General features: G+C 45.2%; 1 protein-coding gene across 1 annotated transcript in view; it reads left to right on the forward strand.

Annotated features, from left to right (window-relative positions):
* LOXHD1 (lipoxygenase homology PLAT domains 1) overlaps positions 1–21,165 on the forward strand; it is a 133,967-nt gene that overhangs the window by 17,340 nt on the left and 95,462 nt on the right. Inside the window, exons 4-10 of the mRNA XM_033085064.2 lie at positions 7,019–7,117; positions 8,872–9,020; positions 11,364–11,487; positions 13,196–13,446; positions 15,149–15,284; positions 18,606–18,766; positions 19,080–19,166. Coding sequence (XP_032940955.2) covers positions 7,019–7,117; positions 8,872–9,020; positions 11,364–11,487; positions 13,196–13,446; positions 15,149–15,284; positions 18,606–18,766; positions 19,080–19,166 — 1,007 coding nt within the window. The remainder of the gene's footprint in view (positions 1–7,018; positions 7,118–8,871; positions 9,021–11,363; positions 11,488–13,195; positions 13,447–15,148; positions 15,285–18,605; positions 18,767–19,079; positions 19,167–21,165) is intronic.

The following is a 21,165-nucleotide window of genomic DNA, read 5'->3' on the forward strand; positions in this document are numbered from 1 at the left end:
TAAAAGAAACACTCGTGACTTGTAAAACACAAAAAATGCACGGAGCCCTGAAATGGGATAGAAAAGGAGATTTTTAATTCACATAGAGAGAAAAGATTTTGGAGAGGCAAGAGTGTGTGGCTGGTACATAGATCTCTGTGTACCCAATACAAAACAGAGAGTACAGCATGTTTTTGAAGACATGTGATAATTTTGACTAATTATGTCTATATATGGAAATTAATTCAGCTTTCAATTTTTAAACGAAGTAACTTTTTAAAGAAATTCTGATCTATTCAAAGCAATATTGAAGCACAGAATTAATAGTATGATTTTCAACAATAACATACATTTATTTCACTCCTATTTCTGAGCAAAAGTGTTTAACCCAAGAGGATATTCTCAATGTTTTCTTCAATTTTGAAAACAGCAGATCTGGTGAAAGGAGAAAGCAGATATTTCCTTTGTGAATGTTTTTTTTTTTTTAAATGGGCTCCCACCCTGGGGCTGAACTAATGAAAAATAATGATAAATCTTGGAGAATTAGATGAACAAGGATTTCTGCACTGCTGTCACAAGGTGGGTTGCCATGTGCTAAGCTCCATGCCTCTGCAACTAAACCACTATTGTCTCCTGAGCAAGGTCGTTTAAAGCTCACTTCAAAAAGTCATCATCACTTTGAAGTCACAGTAGGAACATCAGTTTAGCATATCCTACAAGCAAAGCCTCCTGCATGTGGTAGATTGCCTCTCACAGGCCCTGCAGAGGGATGATCCAGGCTGAATCCTAATATATTAACTGTTTTGATGCACGTTTGGTTTAATGTAAGAGCTGCAGAAAATGGAGGTGAATCTGATGGTTTCTGGCCTGGGTGGGGAGGATGATTTTAGGAAGGGTTTGAGATAGTGGCTGAGGGTGATGCAATATTTGACACAGCAGCACAACCACAGAGTCACAGAATACCCCAAGGAACATCGAGTCCACACCCTGGCCCTGCACAGGACACCCCCAAAAATCCCACCCTGTGCCTGAGAGAGATGTCCAGACACTCCCTGAATCCTTTCTTTTCCCCTGTGTTGGCCTTCTTGAGTGACAGCAATAATACCTCTTTAAAAACCACACTTTTGGAGAGCTCTGGTGAGATTAAAGAAATGCTGAACCAGGTTCAAGCCAGCCTTCAGTGCTGCCTCCAGTGACAGGAGCCCCAAAGCCTTGCAAAGGCTCTGAGCAGTTTTCTCCTGTGGTTTGGCAGAGATGCTCACAGCCAAAAGCCTCAGAATCAGAGAATTCTTTGGGCTAGAGGGGGCTTTCAGAGGTCAACCAGGCCCTGAAACCAGCACTCATATTTCCAACCAGATAAAGTCATTCACTGCTCTGTCCAAGGCAAAACTCCTTCTTCTCCAGCACCCCCGTGCTCCAGGTGTGCTCATAATCCGCATTTCCAGTTTGAACCCTTGGATAAAGATGCTGTTCCCCACCTCTGAAGGCATGGCTCATTAATAAATGTAGCTGTCAATCACCCTTTAAAGAGATTAATTATTTTTGAGCTCTAAACCAACCCTTTGAATTCAACACTTCTCAGAACTAGAGGAGAAAGAAGTCTTCTCTATCTGTGTGCCACTGCCAATTCTGAGACAGAGCTGGCTGCTGGTGAGCTCAGCAGAGCCCCTCTGCTTTCCCAGGGCTTGCTTTAGGCTCTAATTATATTTTGCTGTGTGTAGCTGTCTCTGGAGTTCCTGCTACTGTGTCACAAAGAGGTTTAATGGGTGGGCTGGGTGAGTTTTTCCTCAGCTGCTGGATACACAAGATCAGCACATCTCCAACCAGAAGCTAATCTAGGAAGAGATTGTTTTATCCTGGTGGGACGAGCTCTCTGCCAGGACAAACAAGAGCTAAATTCAGATGTTTGCTGTGAATCAAGTGTGTTGGGAGGCCAGGTCCCAGCTTTTTGCCCTAGCCATAGGCTGTCTGACATTTTAAGGATGCTCTGACCCAGAGCTCGGTCACTGAGGAACGCGCTGTCAGAGCGGTACAAAGGAGCTTCGACTCTGACAAGTCAGTCCCTTCCATCAAGAAGAGGTTTTTGTCAGACAGTTCCTGGTGGGCTGGGATGCCTGACTCGATCTGACAGGCAGGAGCCAAGGCATATGGGCATTAAAACCAAAGTCCTGAGCTCCTGCAAGGCTGTGGCAGACTCGGGCTGGAATTGTACCCAGTCTGCAGGTCCAGGCGCCTGCCTCTCCCTGTACCAACAATTCTTTCCACACTAACCACAAAAGTATTCCTTTCCCAGCAGCAGTTCAGAGATGGTAGCAATGCCTCTTCCCTATCCACCCATCCCCTTCTCCCCCAGCCCCTTCCCAAATCCACTGCTCAGTGCTGAGCAGCACGGGATGGATCTCAAACACTGCTGCTCTTGGGAGTGCTGTGGAAACAGAAGGATAATTGCTAAGAGCTGCCTTATGAGAAGCATCCATTGCTGCCTGCAGCTCAGTTCCTTGCTTTTAACCCCATGTGCTTTGCCTGTGAGGGCTGTGACATTTCCCAGATATTGGATGCTGCTGCCCTGCTCAGCGGTGGGTCAGGCACAGGGGAGGCAGGCACGGCTGGGAATTCACTGCTCCCTGCAGGAGGTGATAACCCCAGGTAATGAAGCACGGTCAGCTTGGTTTTCCTGCCCAAATCTCACACTCCTGCTGCAGGAAACTCAGCAGACTGTGCATAAACACACTATCAATGCCCCAAATAATAGCAGGTACAAAATTTCTTTAGGCAGTTGCATCCTACGGTGCTTCGAGTGACCATGGTATCATATTGCTAAATAAATGGCATTAACAGATGAATATCACACGGCTGGACAGTCAGCTGCAGCTTGCAGGTGGCAGGATTTGGCTGGGGTATGTCCATGCATTTTCCATGTCTGGAGGCAGGACAGAGGCTGCACCAGAGCTCCCAGGGGTGCTGGGTCTGGATTAAAAAATTCTGGGCAGGGTGTGGGGCTAAAGCTGCTCCTGGGATGGAGATGAGAGTGGGGGCAGCCTGGAAGGTACTGGGAGGTAGGAGAGCAGCAGCCCCAAGCCCTTCATCCCCCAGGATGTGTCAGGAGTGCATCACATTCACAGACAAAAACCTCTTGGCTCTCAGCAGAGAGAACCTGACTCCAGCCCACAGTGCAAAATTAACCTTTCCTCTTAGCTGTTGAGAGCTGAGGCTGAGTTAATCAGCAGCAGACAAGCTGATTGACTGCCACTCCTCTGCTAAATTAATGCAGTAGGGTCACATCAGTGCCACCCCACTGTTCCCCAGAGATGGCATCCTGGCAATGTCTTCAAATGCAGACACACAACTGTAAAGAAAAGGAAGGTGCTGTAACCACACAGGGCATTTACACTTGTACATTGCAATGTGAAAGTGGAAAGACAAGAGAAAATAGCTACTGCTCTTCCTACTGATTTTTTGTTGGCTGTTCTGCTCTTGGCATCTTGCAGTACGTGCCTCTGAAGCTGCTAATTTTGCTCCCAGGAAAGCTCCCCTCCCCGTGCCTGTGCTGCAGTGAGCCTGTGCGCTGCTCCATGGAGGCACAGCTTTTACATTAGCATTTTGCATGTTCTCAGTGCTAGGAAAAGCATCCAGGAAAAAAAAAATATATCCAGGCAACATCATGATCTGTGTTTTACAGATGAAGTCAGAGCCATGTATTGGGTTTTTAAAAAAAAAAAAAAGAAAAAAAACAAAAAGCCAAGTGGGTATTTTTTAAAAGATGCTTCTGCCATTTAAGAATAGGGAACAACATCTACCCATGATCAAAATGAAGAGCACTTGACTTATGGCAGATCTCTTCCTGGCTGCAGTGAGAGCTTTTTCTTGCATGCTTTTAGCAGCTGAATCCTCACTGTCTTTTTAAGAGGCAGCATCCCTTTCCATTTAAATTGCTCATCCACCATGTCACTCTGTAAGATGTGCTGATGTACAGAGCACAGAAGGACCCCTGAGCAGCATGAAGAGCTCCTCTCCTTGCTGCAGCTGAATGTCAAATTGCTTAGAGAGGGAGAAAGTGCTGGCAAAAATTCAGCACGGTTCAGGGTTTGCTTCCTGATGATAGAGGAGTTTAAATTTTTCTGAAAGCAGACCTAAGGGTCAGGTGTGGGGACAGGCTTGAGTGTCCAGTTTCAGAGACATTAAGATGGAAAAAATTAAAGAAAAGACCTGATGAGCACAGACTAGGCATTGTTTGTGAAGCAGGAATGTGCTCTAACCTAAGCCAAGGACCTCTAATGCTCTTGAAGTGGTTTTGCCTACAGAAACACATCAGCCTAGAAAAGGGCCATGCCAGGACATGCCATACACCACAGCCTTGCTGTTATCATAATGGACAACATAAAACCCTCACAGCACAGTGCCCTGTGACTGCCACCAGCCCAAAGTGATGGCCCATCCCTGGGCTCAGGAGTCAGCTCTGCCCCAGGGCTGACACTGGCAGCAGTGCTGTGTGTGTGCAGAGCCCTTGGGACCACTGGCTGTTCTGAGCTGGAGGTCAAAAGATGCCGTTCTGGACCTCAGATCTGAAATACAGCCATGCTGAGAAACCTCTAAAGGTTTTTGATCTGGCAAATAGTTTCACCAGCATTTTCCTTGCTGGCCAGATGTGTTTCTGCAATAACCACACAAGGTGCCCTTCCTGCCCTGTGTTTGGTCACTTGCCCTTCATGTTCTCTGCATGTCTTCCTTGATGCTCTGCATTGAGACATCCTTCTGCCCTATTCCTCAGAGGCACAAAACCTTATCCTACAAGGGGTTAAGCCACTGTAGCTTGTCAAGTTATTCTGGCTCCCAAAAAGTGGAGTGGAAAATTAATCACTGACATCAGATTAAATATTCTAGAGGAGGTGCAAGGAGCAAAGCTTCTGGAAAAATGTGGTCTGTAATTAAAGATTGCAAGGTACAATGGGTCAGTTTTAGTTAGAGGAGCTTAGTGGCCAAGTAGGAGATGTAAATTGCCATCCCTCACTTTGCTAATGCAAATGAGCACTTTTGGTGTTGGTGTATCTCTAGCAGTTGTTAGAGCCCTGTGAAGTGAAGCTAAAGAGTTAAAGAGAATGATTAAGACATTTTCTCCTGTCTGAGCCCAGCTCTGTTCTCCTTTTTCTTGTTATATAGTATTTATTGCAGTTTTATCATTGTTATTTTATTTGCCATGGCACGTTTTGCAATGAGGCGCCGGGGGTGTCAGCTCGATGTTTAGCCTTTTCCCAGCACATTCATTAAGCTGTGACAGGTGATTTTCCCTTCTGTTGGGGCTCTGTCCTTGTACTCCTCACCCTGGGAGCTGGGAGCATCACTGTAATTCAGGGGATGGTCCAACAGCCACTCCTTATGGGTTTGCTCTGATCCTCTGCCTCTGTGGGAGCACCAGGCCCTCTGCTGACTTTTGGAATAACTTTTAATATTCACAGATTATGGTGGAGGAGGTGGGGGATCTGTTCTAGGAGTGGTAGCTCAGTGTTGGTGATGCTCCACGGCTCCTGAGAGAATCCACTTCTGTAGCTGACCTGGAAGGACAGGAAGGATTGTCCCTTAACTTTACAGAGGAAAAAAAAGTTGCAAACCAAGAGTCATGGTTAAAGGTTGGACTTGATGACCTTAGAGGTCTTTTCCAGATTTCATGATTCTGTGGTGCAAGAAGTTTTATTTTTGCCAAGGATCTGTGTGTGAGGAGACTTGTGCACCTGAGCTTTTCACAGAAGCAGCATGGCCAGGACTCAGAAACACAGAATTGACATTGCACGGAGCTCTGAGTATCAGCTACCCAGGGCTCAGTAACAGGAGCTCTGCTGAGGGCTTGTGTGGCATCACATACCCTTCAGTAGCAGATTTTGCATGCATCTTCACCTGTTTTGTGTCTTGCTGCCTGGCCTCCAGCACTCATTTTTCACAGCAGATACGGCACTAGGTGTTTGTCATGGCTGTTTGCTTGGAAGAGCAAGGTAGCCAGGTGACTTCAGTGGTAGATTTTGAAAGCTGCTCATATTTGGCTCAAATAAAGTTACACTGAAGGTCATGGGAGTTTTTTTTTTGTTGGTTCCAGAATAAACTGAGCTCACTTCTGCTGTGCTTGGGAGCCAGGTGAATCCCACCCTGGCTCATCTGAAGAACTTGCTTCTCAAACTCACTGACATGATGTGTGAAATGTCCATGATGAGCCTCACCTGCAGGGTTCTGGTGCCATAAGTGATGTATCTTCACAGCTCCTGGGTTTACTCCTGTTTCCTCATTAAATAAAAAAGTCTGGATGACTGGATTTATCTTTTTTCTCTTTTTTAGGGTGGCCACCTTCACATTTTTATTTCATGCAGTGTGACTGACATTTCAGAGAATCAGAGAAGGTTTCGGGTCCACCCAGTTCTGCATCCTGCTGTGGGCAGGGACACTTTCCACTAGACCAGGTTGCTTGAAGCTCCATCCAACACAGCCTTGGATGTGCCATGGGGTGGGATGTCAACAACTCTGAGCAACCTGTGCCAGTCCCTCAGCACCACAGTCAAAAAATTATATATATAGTTTAAATTTCTCCTTTTTCAATTTAAATCCATTATTCCTTGTTCCATCACTATGATACTATTTCCTCAAAATACTTGATTAGTATAAACTAAACTGTCAAAATAGCTCTGGGTCAGGCCTGAGCTTGGGCAGACCCTGTAACTCACCAACATTTAGAAAAACCAAAGCTGGTCCATAGGTCTGGGTTCATTTAATGCCTTTGTGTCCACATCAAAAAATTTTCACTTTCTCTTCTATTTCACTCTTCAGTGTCAAGGCCAGGAACCGAGTGATTTGTCCTCCTGCCCTGGGCAGTGAATATGCAGCCTCAGAATCCTGCCTATGGATTTTATTCCTCTTGTGGAGAAGGGGTCATTGTACCACAGTTCAGACCATGCTTTCAAGACAGCACCAGCACAGCCTGGATTGGTCTGTATTGTTGTGTTTTGCATCAAACCATTGAGTTATTAATGTACTGGGATTTCTGCCTCCCTCATTGCAGTCAACAAATACGTGGTCCGGGTTTTTACTGGGGAAGTCAGCGGCAGCGGAACAGATGCGGATGTCTTCATTAATATCTTCGGTGAGAAAGGAGACACAGGTATTCAAATGCAAATCGTTTCCTAAAATATTTCCTCCTGCTCTGCAGGCCTGTGATCTCAACAACACACACACAGGCAATCTGGCAAACCTGCAGAATAATTTGGCTGAGTGAAAGGCACAGCAAATGGTGGCGTTAGCTCTGGGGGCCCCCACATCCACAGCCCCTGGAAGGAGCATCTGCAATGCAGCAGTTGTGGCTGGGTGTGGGCATGACTCGAGTTACCTGCCATTAAAAAAAGCAGGCTCTGGAATAAATGCAGCACAAACCACCAGCAGAAAGCAGTGGAGTAAGTGACAGCCCACTGAAGGGTCCAACACCAGTGTGTGTTTGCAGGGAGTGCAGTGAGAGCTGTGTGTCTCGTTTTCTGGGCACCTGGATGGATAATGACATCCCTTCTCTGTGGCAAAGGTGGTGGCTGAGCCTGCTTGGCCACTTGTAAAAATAATTTAGGCAATTAAGTATTATTTTAATATTATTTAATATTATATATATTATTTATTATACATAGATATAATATAAATTCATTTACAATATTAATATTATATATACTATTTAATTATATAATTTATATTAGTTGGGTTTGAATCGCTTTTTAAAAGAAATATTGTAATTATTTTTAAATGTTGATTGTGCTGCAACTTTAATTTGATTTTTTAAAAAATTAATTGAATAATATTAAAAGATATGACCAAACCAAGCTCTCTGGGCCATGGACAGAAGTGGGTGGAGAATCCCAGAGATTCCTGTAATGAGGGAGCAAAATTTCTTTTGCTTCCACACTGCACCCATCCTGTCAAGTTCAAGAAATAATGATATGATGTCTGCCAAGTGTCCTTGAACAGATTATAAAACCTGGTGGATAGGGCTCATCCATGATTAATCCTCCAAAGTTTTACAGGGGGATTCATCTGATCTCTCTGCAGACATCCTAAAGTGGGAGTCTGAGTCTTAGCTGGGTGTCCAGGCACTCACTCATAGAAATAACACCCCCAGAGAATGATTCATTCCCTCTAGGCTAAGAGGGATGAGTTCCCCACTGACCTCTTTCTCTGCACTGGTGCCTTGGGTGGGTTTCATCCCACTCCCAGCATCATCCACACAACCAGGAGCACAGCTTTAATACCTTTCATAAAGGCAAACCCCTGTGAGATCAGGAAAAAGCCAACAGCCCTGGCTGGGTCCTAATTTGAAAATAAATCCTTCCTCTTGGATACAGCAAAAAATTCTGTGTCCTGAAATGTCAGGATCTGCAGCTTGTGACCAAAGCCTTTCTTGAACAATTTGGAGATTTTCAAACACAGTAAAAATAAAAGGGAAATGTGGTGATATGAAAAAAAAAAAAAAAAAAAGGAAAAAAAAAGAGCCATCTGGATACATATTTCTGAAAGCTCTGAGAGCTGTAAGTAACTGTGACATTAGAATGGAAATCCTGGTCTTTTGTGTGCTTGAGAAAAGGTACCTTTTTTATTAGAATAGAAAGACCTCTGCCTTTGCCTTGAATCCTGGGTGCAGAGAGCTGATATCTAGGGAATATTTGATTCAGTCAGTGGTGACATTCCTAAATATTCCTTCACTTACAAACACACATGTGTCAGTAACCCTTTCCTCCTTGGAGTTATAATTTATTACTTATTTATTTGTGGTTTTTTTGTTTGTTTGTTATTGTTGCTGTAGAGATTTTGTTGTTTGTTTGGTGGTTTGGTTTTGGTTTTTTTGTTTACTTTTATTTTTACTTTTTCTTCCCTATTCAGGTGTAAGGAAACTGGACAATGACAAAGATAACTTTGAAAAAGGAGCCGAAGACAAGTTCACTCTCGATGCTCCGAATCTGGGAAAATTAAGAAAAATTAATATTGGGCATAATAACAAGGGTGGCTCTGCTGGCTGGTTCCTTGCAAAGGTTAGTTCATTGAACATAAGCATCTCATGGGCTCAAAATATCTCATCCTCTCCATGGCCTGGTACCAAGAGATGTAAGGATAATTGCTGGTGATACAGGTTACTGAGAGGGACACAAGTAATTTCATTCTCTTGACTTAATTCATTACCATAACCAGAAAAATACTAGAATCCAAGAGTTATCTGTTGGATCTGTTCACACTGAAAATTTGCAGACTCATAGCTTGCCCAAATTTAAATGATTTATCATTGGCTCAGTAAAAGAGATAAGCTTGCCACAAAGACTCTATTCTTCCACTTTCCTGCTCATTTTAATCTCCTGCTATGGGGTAGGAAGGTATTACAGCTTTTAGTGTAATGGTTGAAGGAATATTTCATAACATTTCATTTCATCTATGACTCTTCCCTTTGGTCTCATTTTCTTTCCTCTGCTGATGTAGTTTAACACAGCTGGCTTTAATCCACAGAAGGCCTGACCCCATATTTGTAAATCCTCAATAACAGGATAGCTTGATGTAATACAAATGCAAATATTAGCACATGCTGCTCCACCATCACACAATGCAGGAAAAGTTACGATGTTGGCTGTCCATGAAAAATGTGGAAATGGAAAACAGAGTAGCTGTGCTCAATGTCATAAATTGTGGGGGTCAAAAACCACAGAACCTCATTCTCACATCACAGGTGTAATGATGTAATTTCTGACGAGGTTGGTGAGGCTGCTCAAGTCCCAAAACCTGGTGTAGTGTCTACGTGCAACCAACACACCACCCCTATATTCTGTCACAAGCCTCCAGGATGTTTACAGTGAAGTAAAATGCAGCTTTGCAAATTCAAATGGAAGGTTGGAGAGCTGAGTTAAAATAGCTCAGTTGTTGTCTACTGGTTTTAGACGTTTTTTCTGTCATTTGGTTCAATACCTGGACACCCCAGCGTGTGTTTCTTGTGTTTTCAGAGTGACTTATACTCAGAGATGGTTTTGAACCTCTAAATGTAAGAATAAACCCACTCAAAGGAGCCCAAGGAGGATCAGCTGGTAGAGAGGCGCTGGAGTGTTGGTATTTCTCCTGAACCTTGTCTATTTTAGTCTCTTAACACTCCAGCTCTCTCATGCTGACAATCCCAGCCCTGGCAGACACTGCTGTCTGTGTCTGAGGAGGTACAACAGGACCCAGGAGTGATACAGGCAGCAGCACAGTGTGGGATGAATGACAGGAGGGGAAGCTCTGTTTCCCAAAGAATGCTTTCATAAATTTATCAGAAAGGACAGATTGCAGATTCTCCCTCATTGTTGAGAAAAGTGTCAAGGGCTTTCTATCCATAACAGTGATTTTTTTTTTTTCCCTCTGAGACATAATCCACACAGAGGAGTAGAGATTTTGATTTCTTCTCTTCTGACCAAAATCCTTCAGTACTCTTCTCTGCTGGTTTAAAATACTGTAGTAACTCTATGGCAGAAGATGTCAGTAAGAAACACCTCAGCAGGAGGTGCAAAAAACTAGTCTAATATTAAAGGGGAAGATTGTTCAACAGCTTGTTTCAGCAAAATATCACAGAATTCTAAAACAGTCTGGTTTGACAGGGACCTCAAAGACCCTCCAGTGCAACCCCTGCCATGGCAGGGACACCTTCCACTGTCCCAGGCTGCTCCAAGCCCTGTCCAACCTGACCTTGGACACTCCAGGGATCCAGGGGCAGCCACAGCTGCTCTGGGCACCCTGTGTCAAGATGGCCTTGTTAAACCTCATGATATTTGCACAGCTCCACCTCACTCTGGTCCAAGAGTCAAATCCTTCCAAATTAAAAACTGTTTCCTGCCACAGGTTTTAATGGCTACCTTTGCAATGGTTCCACCTTGGAGTAACTGACTGGGATTTAGTGATATTACTGTGTCACACAAGCTCAGCTGATGGTCTGGATTTGCCCTGAAATTCCTAGGCATTATTTTGTAACAAGGCTCTAAAGCAGAGAGAACACAGCCTGTTCCCAAAGCAGAACAAAGAGCTGTCGTTCAGCTGATGGAGAAGAGTAGCCAGCAAACAGGCTCTGGAGAGAAGGAAGACAGGCCAGCCAGCTGGTCTTGATAGCAGAGACATCTGGTCTCATACACTGCAAGAGATGCAGAATGGGTTCACTGGATTAAAAAGAAAGAAAAGAAAAAACCTGTGGTTTTACTCACTGAATGTCTGAAATTCTATCAGTAAGAATTAGGGAGTGGAATCTGCTTGAGTATTGAATTTGTTAAATACCAAGTGAGAGTTGTACATTAGCTCCTGCTCCTCTGCCACCCCGTTGTGTGAAACCTTTGCTTTCCCCATGCCATTTTCCAATTCTCTTCCCTCAGGTGATCATTGAGGACATTGGCAATAAGTGTGTGTACCAATTCCCAGTTGGGCGCTGGTTCGCTTTAGACGAGGATGACGGGAAAATACAGAGGGACATCCTTGTTGGGGGCACTGAAGCCACAGGTAAAGTCATGGGCCAAACCCATGGTGGGAAGTGGGTCATTAAGGCCATTAACCATGTTTTCTTTAGAAGATTGAATGCCTTATGCTCAGGGAGACCTGCAGTGAAGCATCTGCTGGTGACAGGCTGTTTTGTGTGAGGGCTCCTGAACTGCCAACACGTTTCCCACCTTTGTGTCTCACCTGTGAAGCTCTGCTGGACCTACATGCTGGTTTATCACCTGGTGCACCTGGCTGATGAGCAGGGAATGAAAGATACAGCTTGCACCTTCAGCAGATTGCTCAGCAGCTCTCAAAGAAAGTGTTATTTCCAAAAGCAAAAAGCAGCAAATATTGTACTTAAGTTTCTTGTCTGGGGAGCTAACCATCCTTTCACAAAACAAGAAACACAGTGCTGAGCTCTAAATCAGTCTTTTTTTATTATCCAATGTGGTTAAAGCAAAGACAACCAAAGTCTATGTCTGTGTTAAAAGAAACCTGGATGTAAAGTCCATAAAAGAACTTGTCACGAGGCAGAAGATTATTTGGGTAGTGTTCTGCCTGTATTTATTTAATAGCATGAAGGCAAACACTGTGATGATGCATGTAACAGCTGTTCTCTACTTCCTTGTATGGTCTTCAACATCTGCAGTCCTTGTATTCCCCCCTGCATGTGCATGGGGAGAGTGGTCTGGGTGCAGATCCCTCCCTGCAGGATGCTTGTTAGGGAAAAGCAAGGGAAGGAAACCGAAAGAAATGTAATTCAATCCCCAAAAGCTTCCCTTATCTTTTACCATCCATGACTGTATGTTTTATCTTCCTGCTCTCTGGAGTTTTGTTGAAGATATATCAACAGTAAAGCATGCTCGAGTACAATTTTTAATGTAAATTTCAAAGGGAGGATTATTTACAACAGAGTGAGTTCTGATGTTTCTCTTCACCCCAAGTCCCTACTGAAACTTGTCTGATTTAATAAAAAAACTTGGTTAAGTCTCAACTATTTTCTACATGCTCCTATAGTGTTTAGGTGTGTATTTGATGCTGTGAGACAGGCTTAAGATGTGTTTTTCTGTGAGGTTCAACTTGTAGGAAGCAGTGTTTTCATTCTTAGACCAACAGCTGGAGATAGAAAAAAACCCCAAGTACAGTTTTATGTAAATAGGTTTCTTTTCCAAAACATTTTCTTTCTTCCAGCTGGGCTGATACATCTTCATAACCTTGTTTTGCTGAGATCTGTGGGTTCTCACAGTGATTGTGGAGGTCCTGATGGCCTCAGCAGCATTATAGGCTAAAAAACAGATAAACCCAACACTTTCAGAGTTTTGTGACATTTCAGATTTTGCCGCCACCATTTAAAGCAACACTTCTCCATGCTCTCAGCATTCTCTGAAATATGTGCTTGGTATTTCTCAAAATCAATTTATTTACTTGTAAATTCAAATTTTTTTGCCTTTCTTCACCACAGAATGAAGAAAAAGGAAAACTTTTCTTTTTCCACTGGGCCATGGGACAGGGAGTTTGTCACCCCATTCCTGTTTCTCTTGGGCAGTCTGAAGGTGGATGTGTATTCCTCAGAATTATGTGTGGGACCAAAACCAAATTGCGCTCTAAATCAGAAATTAAACAGACCAGTGGGAAATCAACCGAGTCTCCAACATAAATCAAAACAAAGCCATAACTCCCAGACTCTTTTCTCCCTTCTTCCCCCCTAACCAAACTTCCACTCCTCCAGGCATCGTGTACAACGTGGCCGTGGTGACGGGAGACATCAGAGGAGCCGGCACCAACTCCAAGATCCACGTGATCCTGCACGGCTCCAAAGGCTTGAAGAACAGCGGGAAGATTTTCTTGGAAGGAGGTGAATTTGAGCGTGCCAGGACAGATCTCTTCAACGTGGAGATAGCTGCCCTGCTGAGCCCTCTCAGCAGAGTCACCATCGGGCACGATAATTGCGGCGTCAGCTCCGGCTGGTTTTGTGAGAAGGTGAGAATTATCCTAAACTCTCCCACTCAGGTTGGGAGAGACCTCTGGGCCAACACTGCCAGGAGTTTTGTCTGCAGCCTGGCCCCGACATCCCAGTGCAGGTTAAAGATAAATAAATAAATCTGATTTAGTTTGGAAGGCGATATCCCGGGTTTAACAAGTCGATATTATACATCACGCACGGGAGCAGCTGATTGCCTCAAAGGCACGTCGGATGCATAAGTCAATCACTTGCTAATTGGGTTGATTGCCCCTCTGCAGTCACAAAGATACAGATTATTGTTTGCTCAGCTCCAAAAGCACCTTCAGATGTCTGCCCAAGGGGCCAGACAGAGACGCAGCCTTGGATTGTGCTGAGCTTTTCAAAGTTATCATCTACGCTCAGACTTCCCTGAAGTTTCTAGATGCTCCCTGGAGGCTCAGGAATAATAATTTTTTTAAAACCCCCAAAACCCAATGGAAAGTGGCTGACCACAGCTGTTACAGTGGAGAAATATGCAATGTTGCTACCCAGCAACTCATATTTCTTTGAGAAGAATTCCATGCAGCAGTGGGGGAAGGTGTTGGAAAATTGTTCTAAGTTTAGCACATGGCGTGTGATCCCTATATCCGTGGGTAATGTTTGGTTTCGTACCATCCAGTGCTTAGTACACATGCCAGAGATTAATGTGGCCTTGTGTTAACTCCCTGCATCTGTGACTAATAAGTTTTGTGCCAGCTAACGCTTCCTTGTTTGCTTCCACCAGTGATTAATATGTCCTGGTAGATATCTTAGTTTGGAGAACAGAGATGGAGTGCCAGAGCAAAGAATGATAAAGAGAAGTGCATCACAGCCTGGACACATATTTGATATACTCTCCAGGAAAGAGGATTCTCCAGAAGATCCAGGACTGTAAGAGGGAATTTTGAGGAATAGGACGTTCCCAAATGACCACCAAAAATCCCCAAAAGACCCCTACTCATATCCAAATAACTTAATGGAAATAATAAGCATATATTCACGTATACAGGAAGTGCAATGTATATGTAATAGAAATGTGACATGTATTAGTTTTGTGTGTGGTCTGTCTGGTTGCTGCTCATGCTTTGAGGTGAAGTTCCCATGCATTCTGCATTGTTAGGAAAGAATTTTGTCTTTCCAACCCAGCAAACTGTTTGGAGGGTTTATTTCCCAGCTTTTGGTGACAACACCAGATCATGTACAAGGTCATCAGGAGGAAATGGGAGCGTGGAGAGGAAGGCAGATGCCTACCCTGAAGCTATGAGGACGTTCAGTTTTTCTGGCAAGCAAAATCCGCTTAGGATGGATATGTGTGAAGGTTCCTTGCACCCTGTGTTTTCTGCAGAGCCCTGCCATGCACTGGTGGGGTGCACTGGTGTGCTGACACGATGCTGGCTGCTGCAGCCACCCTGCTGCTCCCATTCCCTTCCCCTCTTGGTGTTTCACCTCCTCTTGGTTGACCCATCGTGATGTACTGCCGCAAAAATGGGAATAACAGAACAGATGAGCCGTAGCTGTACTCCAAAATGGGATTTGTGCAACCAGTCTGGTTCATACTGGTCCAGAAAAGCTGATTTTGAGAGCAGGACCAAGACCTCCAGCTCTGTCCTTGCACTGTTTGTTTAAGCTTTCAGTGCCAAGGTCCTGTGGCTGCCAGTAGCAGAAAATATTCAAGCTCGCTTTCCCAATCTCTTTTCCCAGGTGGTGGTTTACTGCCCTTTCACTGGGATTGAGCAAACCTTCCCGTGTGGGAAGTGGCTGGATGAGGATGAAGGGGACGGACTCATAGAGCGGGAACTCTACGAGATGGTCTCCCTGCGCCAGAAAAGGCTGAAAAGTAAGAGCAAGTGTGAGGATCCTCCTGTGGCCATCACCCCTCCTGCCAGCAACACCCCCTGAGTGTCACCTGAGTGACATGGACAGGGTCGAGGAGAGGTTCAGGGGGGTTCAGTCACTGGATCATTGAATGGTTTGGGAATGACATTTAAAAGTCATCTAATTTCAACCTCCCCACCATGGGCAGGGACACCTTCCACTGTCCCAGGCTGCTCCAAATTCCATCCAGCCTGGCCTTGGACACTCCAGGGATCCAGGAGCAGCCACAGCTGCTCTGGGCACCCTGTGCCAGGGCCTGCCCACCCTCCCAGGCAGCAATTCCTTCCCAATATCCCACCCAGCCCTGCCCTCTGGCACTGGAAGCCATTGCCTGTGTCCTGTCCCTGCATGCCTTGTCCCCAGTCCCTGTGCAGCTCTCCTGGAGCCCCTTCAGGCCCTGCCAGGGGCTCTGAGCTCTCCCTGGAGCCTTCTCTTGTGCAGGGGAGCAGCCCCAGCTGTGCCAGCCTGGCTCCAGAGCAGAGGGGCTCCAGCCCTGGAGCATCTCCGTGCCCTCTGCACTGGCTCCAGCAGCTCCACGTCCTTCAGATGCTGGGACATGAGTTTCAGCTTTGAAAATACTGCTTTAGGGGAGTATAAAATTAAACTCCTACAATATTTTGAAGAATTATACTCATTTCTTTAAGGCCCACTGGGCTCAGGGCTGCCTCAGACATCATCCTACCTTTGCAGACTAGCCAGGCTACATTGCTCATCACTATAGAAGCAAAGCTTCCTTATTCTAGATGGAAACAAAAAATATAATAAGTAGACATAATGGTGGAGGAGGGGGAATGGGAAATAAAACACAACTCTTCCTGCTGGCCTCACCTATTTTTATTTCCTTAGAGAAATAACAGGTCTTAGCCCTGTGCAGCAGCTCCATGTGGCTCCCAAGGCAGGTGTGTGCTGGATGTGGAGCCTTTTCTCTAGAGGGAGGCAATGGCACACGTTTGCTGGGAGAACTGCTCCGTGCTCTGCTGTGTGGGCATGTTCATCCACCCCCACACACTCCAGCCTGGTGCTGCACCGAGCCAAACACATGTGTAAACAGAATATTTTAATTAGGATAATAGACACGGTTTAATCCGCCAGTGCTTCGGGTGGGCTCCTGCTTGAGCAGCAGGTCATTTGAATAAGCTTTATCTAAATGTTAGTCAGTGTTGTAACCACACCGCACCTCCAGCACGGTCCATTTAGCTAAAGCATCTGCAACCTTTAACCCCCTATTATCAACCCTGATTGTTATTGACAGGCTAATTCCCTCACTGCTGCAGTGCAGGAGATAGACAGAGAGCATTAGCCTTGAGAAATCTGTGACCTTTAGCTGCCAGATTATAGAAGTGTAAGACTCCGAGTTAGAAAAGACCTATTATGTCATCTTGCCTATCTCCCCGAGCATACAGGACTGTCCCTTTTCTGTGGAGATGATGAAAGCTGGGCTGAACCTCACTTGGGGTATCCATGGTGAAATGTCTCCCAGCACAGCATCCAGAAGCTGCTCCTGCAGCAGATTGCAGCTCCATATGCAGCTTGTATTTATTCTGTGGGGTTTTTTTTTTTTTATTCCCTCCTCTCCTTATCTTGAATGTTATCCTGGAAAACTGTCGTGCCAGGTCTTGTGATCCCTGGTGTTTGTGCCTCCCTGGCTCTGAGAATTTCCAAAGGATACCTGGATGTGGAAGGATGGGAGCCTGGGGGATGTGCCCAGCCATCCCTGGGAGGATGCTGATGGGTATTTGGGGATGTGCCTGGCCTCCTCCAGCTGCTGCAGCCCTAGCTCAGCCACATCTCCCTCAGTGTGGTTTCTCCCTGGCAGCTCTCTATCAGCATTTAATCCTGGTACAAAGTCCCATTTCCTGCTCTGTGCATGCTTCACTCCTCCTTTCCCTCAGCCTGAGGTCAGGAGGCCATGCAGACAGATCAGAGCAGCCTTTGGTGTCTGAGCTGCACTTGCAGCTTTCCCCAGGGAGAACTGGCTTCTCCATCACATGCCATCCACAGACTTTTCTTCATTTCTGCTCACCTGAAAACTTGCTGGTGCTTTTCAGAGAGGAGTGGTCATGAACAATTTTGTATATTATTAAAATAGGGGCAAAACTTTTTCTGAGAGATCCCTCTTCCCCTCATTTTTTTTTCAGTAGTTCTTGTCTCTTTTTCACACAGTCAAACACTGAGTAGGCCAGTAAAAATCTAATTTATATGCATGCCATCATATTTTTATATTCCATTCTGGGCTCTGAAGGTCAAGTCATGCTAGTGTGGGCTCAGGCGTACTGAAAGGGTTAGCAATTCTCTCATTAAGATTTGTTAATAATTCAGATGATGTCTGAGTGAGGAAAGAAGGCTGTTCCTTCTCCTGTAGGTGCTGCAAGGCCTGCAGGAGTGACACACATTGTAGTCAATAAGGTATGCAGATATGGGGCTCTTTAGAGGAAATAATGTCACTTTTATACATGCAACCATATTCTGGCATGAAAACCCATGTAAAGTTGCTGTAGGTGGACTGGACTTAGGGTTAAAATGTTGGATGAAATCTTGAGATAAAGTCTTGCAGGTTGGCCACAATCTTAGGGTATGTCATGTAGTATAAAAACAGGTGTTAACTGAAGTCATGTCAAATTTAGGCATTTAAATTCAAAACCTTCAGTGAAATATCTTTACACTGCTCTGTGTTTGCCCCACATGATGCAGCCTCACTAGGGATGGATACCTGAGTGGGCTTGAGACAGCCTGATCTGCAAGAAGCATTTTTGGGATAATTAATCCAGCCTCATTATCTCAGGATGAGGTGATAACACGTCTATGTCCTATTCCTCCTTGATCCAGACACAGATCAGACAAGATTTTAGCAGCTACCTGGAGCTGCACTGCACTGTGCACAAGTAACTGGAGACTCCTTCTCACCGACAGAAGGAAAGATGAATATTTCCCTGACTTTTTGGTCTTTGAAGCTTGAGTTGTAGGTATTTGACAAGCAAACTGCATCTACAGGGTTGGGTCACACCCTGCACTACCCTGTTATAGAGTATAACAAGTTCATCTGAAAAGAGGTCGTTTATGCTTTACTCATTTTCTTTTAAATGAAATCACAGAATTCTATTTCCAATCTCAATTCTGCATGTCATGCACTAGCTGATCATGTTTGTGCAGAAAAGGAAGGAAGGTCTGTGTCTTTCCTCATCCCACCCTTTCTACCTACCAGGGGAAACAATAATAATCATGTTTTTCACCAGGGAACCCTATAAAAATTATTAAAACAACTCTCTTTAACCTTTCTTTCTAGAAAACCCCTGGTCTCTGTGGATTTGGACAAGTGACATTAAAAATGCAGGAACAGATGCCACCATCTTCTTCCAGATTTATGGAGACAAAGGGAAGTCAGATGAGATGAAGCTAGACAACAATTCAGACAACTTTGAAACTGGACAGACTGACAAATTCATGGTATGAATCTTGTGCAAGAGGTAGATTTGGCTGGGTATTGTTTTCCAGGGTTTTACCTTAAATCCCAGGTGGAAAATCATCAGTGTGAGATTTTTTTTCTCCTTTAGATCCTTCTAAATTTGAGGAGAAGTCAGTCCATTTGGTGGTGATGCACATAATTTACTTGCCTTTGGATATGGCTTTTCTTCCCAAAACAGGGAATAGGCTGGTATTTTTGACTTCTCTCTGATTTAGCACTTACAAGATGTTCAGAGGTGCCCTTTGTGAGTGTGCTTTGACAAAAATGGATGTTTTACTTTTTTCCCATTTACAGATAGAGCTTCCTGACCTCGGCACCTTTTATAAGCTTCGGATATGGCATGAGAAAAGAAATCCCTTTGCTGGCTGGCATCTGAACAAGGTGAGGGGACAGCAAGGGAAGGTAGGACTGCAAAGCCAGGCTGGTGGCAGAGGTCTGCAGTGCCAGTCCAGGGTCACTGTGCTCCCCAGCTGGCAGCTGAGCTTGATCTGCAGGGCTCTGAGGTGCCTGCCCTGTCAGAGGACAAGGCAAAATGGACTAAAGTTGCACCATGGAAGGATTACAGTAATTTCACAATTATAAGCCGCACCATTTTGACTAAAATTTTGGTCCGAACCCAAAGTGCGGCTTGTAATCAGGTGCGGCTTATATACGGACAAAGAACGAAAAGCTGATGTTTTAGTTTGGAGGACAGGTGTCTGCTGAGAAAGGCAGGAGCTTCTTTTTGAAATGGAGAATGTAAACCCCCTCCCTCCAAATTATTATAATTTTGAAATCAAGGGGCTCTCAGGCAAAGATATGGGAATTAGGAATAACAGTTCTTTACTAGGGAAATTAAAATAGAAATACAGCACTACAAAGAACAAACCCCAAACCCTGACACAGTCAGAGTACAGCCTGACACCCGTCAGGCAGGGTGTTGGCAGCAGTCCCATTCCATGGTGGCTGCATCCTCCTGCAGTGACAGATGTGGCTCAGTTGGAGCAGTGCTCCTGTACAAGGTGCAGTTTCCCTCTGGAGGTCCAGTGGGGATGTGGAGAAATCCGGTTTTCCTCTGGAGTCCAGTGGAGAAAGGGGCTCCCTTAGTGTCCCAAAACCTCTGTTTTTATCTTGGTAAGAAATGCTGGGCTCTTCCCCCTGGCTGGAGCAACTCCCAATGGGATGCAGTAATTTTATCAGTCCCACAGTGGGACTCAATGGCCATGAGCAGAAAATGACTGGCTGGAGGAAGGATGGGTTGTGAAAAGATAAAGAACAATGCCCTGCCTGGTTTCAATGGATGGCCCATTAGCAGAATATCTGCCGTTGAGATAAGGATCACTGCCCCATCCTCAACAGATGGTGATAGAATAGATCACACTTTTTGTCACACTCTGTATAGTAATGTGCAGCTTATAATCAGGTGTGTGGATGTGGCACCTGGGGACATGACTCAGAGGTGGCCTGGGCATGGTTGGATTTGATGATCATGGAGGGCTTTTCCAACCCAAATGAATGTGTGATTTTGTGTATGAGAGCAGTGGGGAGAGGCAGCTCCCAACAGCCCAGACTGATGGTAAAAATCCCGCTGTCCCACCCTTCCCATGCCAGACAACTGATGTACTCATCTCACTGCTACCACGGGTTTCTTCCTTGCTCTTCAGGGAACTCTCTATTCTTAGACACCATCACTAGAAAGACAAACCCACTCCTGTGGTTTATTTACAATGCCCATAAAAAAAAAAAAAAACCCACCTGATTCCAGCAGAGATTGCACAGTGCAGCATCCCCTGCCCTGGAGTGCTGACATCCCTGTGATGGGGGTGAGCCCTGCAGGCTGGGGGGGACCATGGAGACTGTGCAGAGGAGAGCAGCCCTGTGCTGTGTGGGAGATGGCAAGGGTGGCCTGCTTGATCTTCACTCACACCTCCTTTGCTCTACCAGCAGCGATTACCGTGCTGTCACCCCTCACCTGGACTGTCTGGACAGCAAGTTCACCTCTAAGCTTCCCCCCTGCTCCTCCTGACAGCTTGGCTGGCACTCTCTGCTCTTAACAAAACACACACTTTGCTCTGCATCTGTAAATAAACGTGTTGGTAAAATCACAGTTTACCACTTGGAGCTTTTTCTTGGACTCCTCTATTGTGCTTTGCAGATCCTGCTCTCCTGCACTGGCATGGAGCTGGGAAATCACCCACTGCCAACACCCATCTCCAGGGGTAGGAGGGCATCAAGTGCTGCTGTTGTCACCACGTGGTGGGAGAAAATGTCTGGTTGGGGTCTTTTGTGACAAAGAAATTGCTGGTCAGACTTTGAGCTGCTGCAATCACCCCTGTTTGTTCACAGATGATGAGCAAGAATGTTTGTCTCTTCCACAGCTGTCTATTTCCCTGTGGCATCT

Source organism: Catharus ustulatus, chromosome Z, assembly GCF_009819885.2.
Source record: "Catharus ustulatus isolate bCatUst1 chromosome Z, bCatUst1.pri.v2, whole genome shotgun sequence".
Taxonomy (NCBI): domain Eukaryota; kingdom Metazoa; phylum Chordata; class Aves; order Passeriformes; family Turdidae; genus Catharus; species Catharus ustulatus.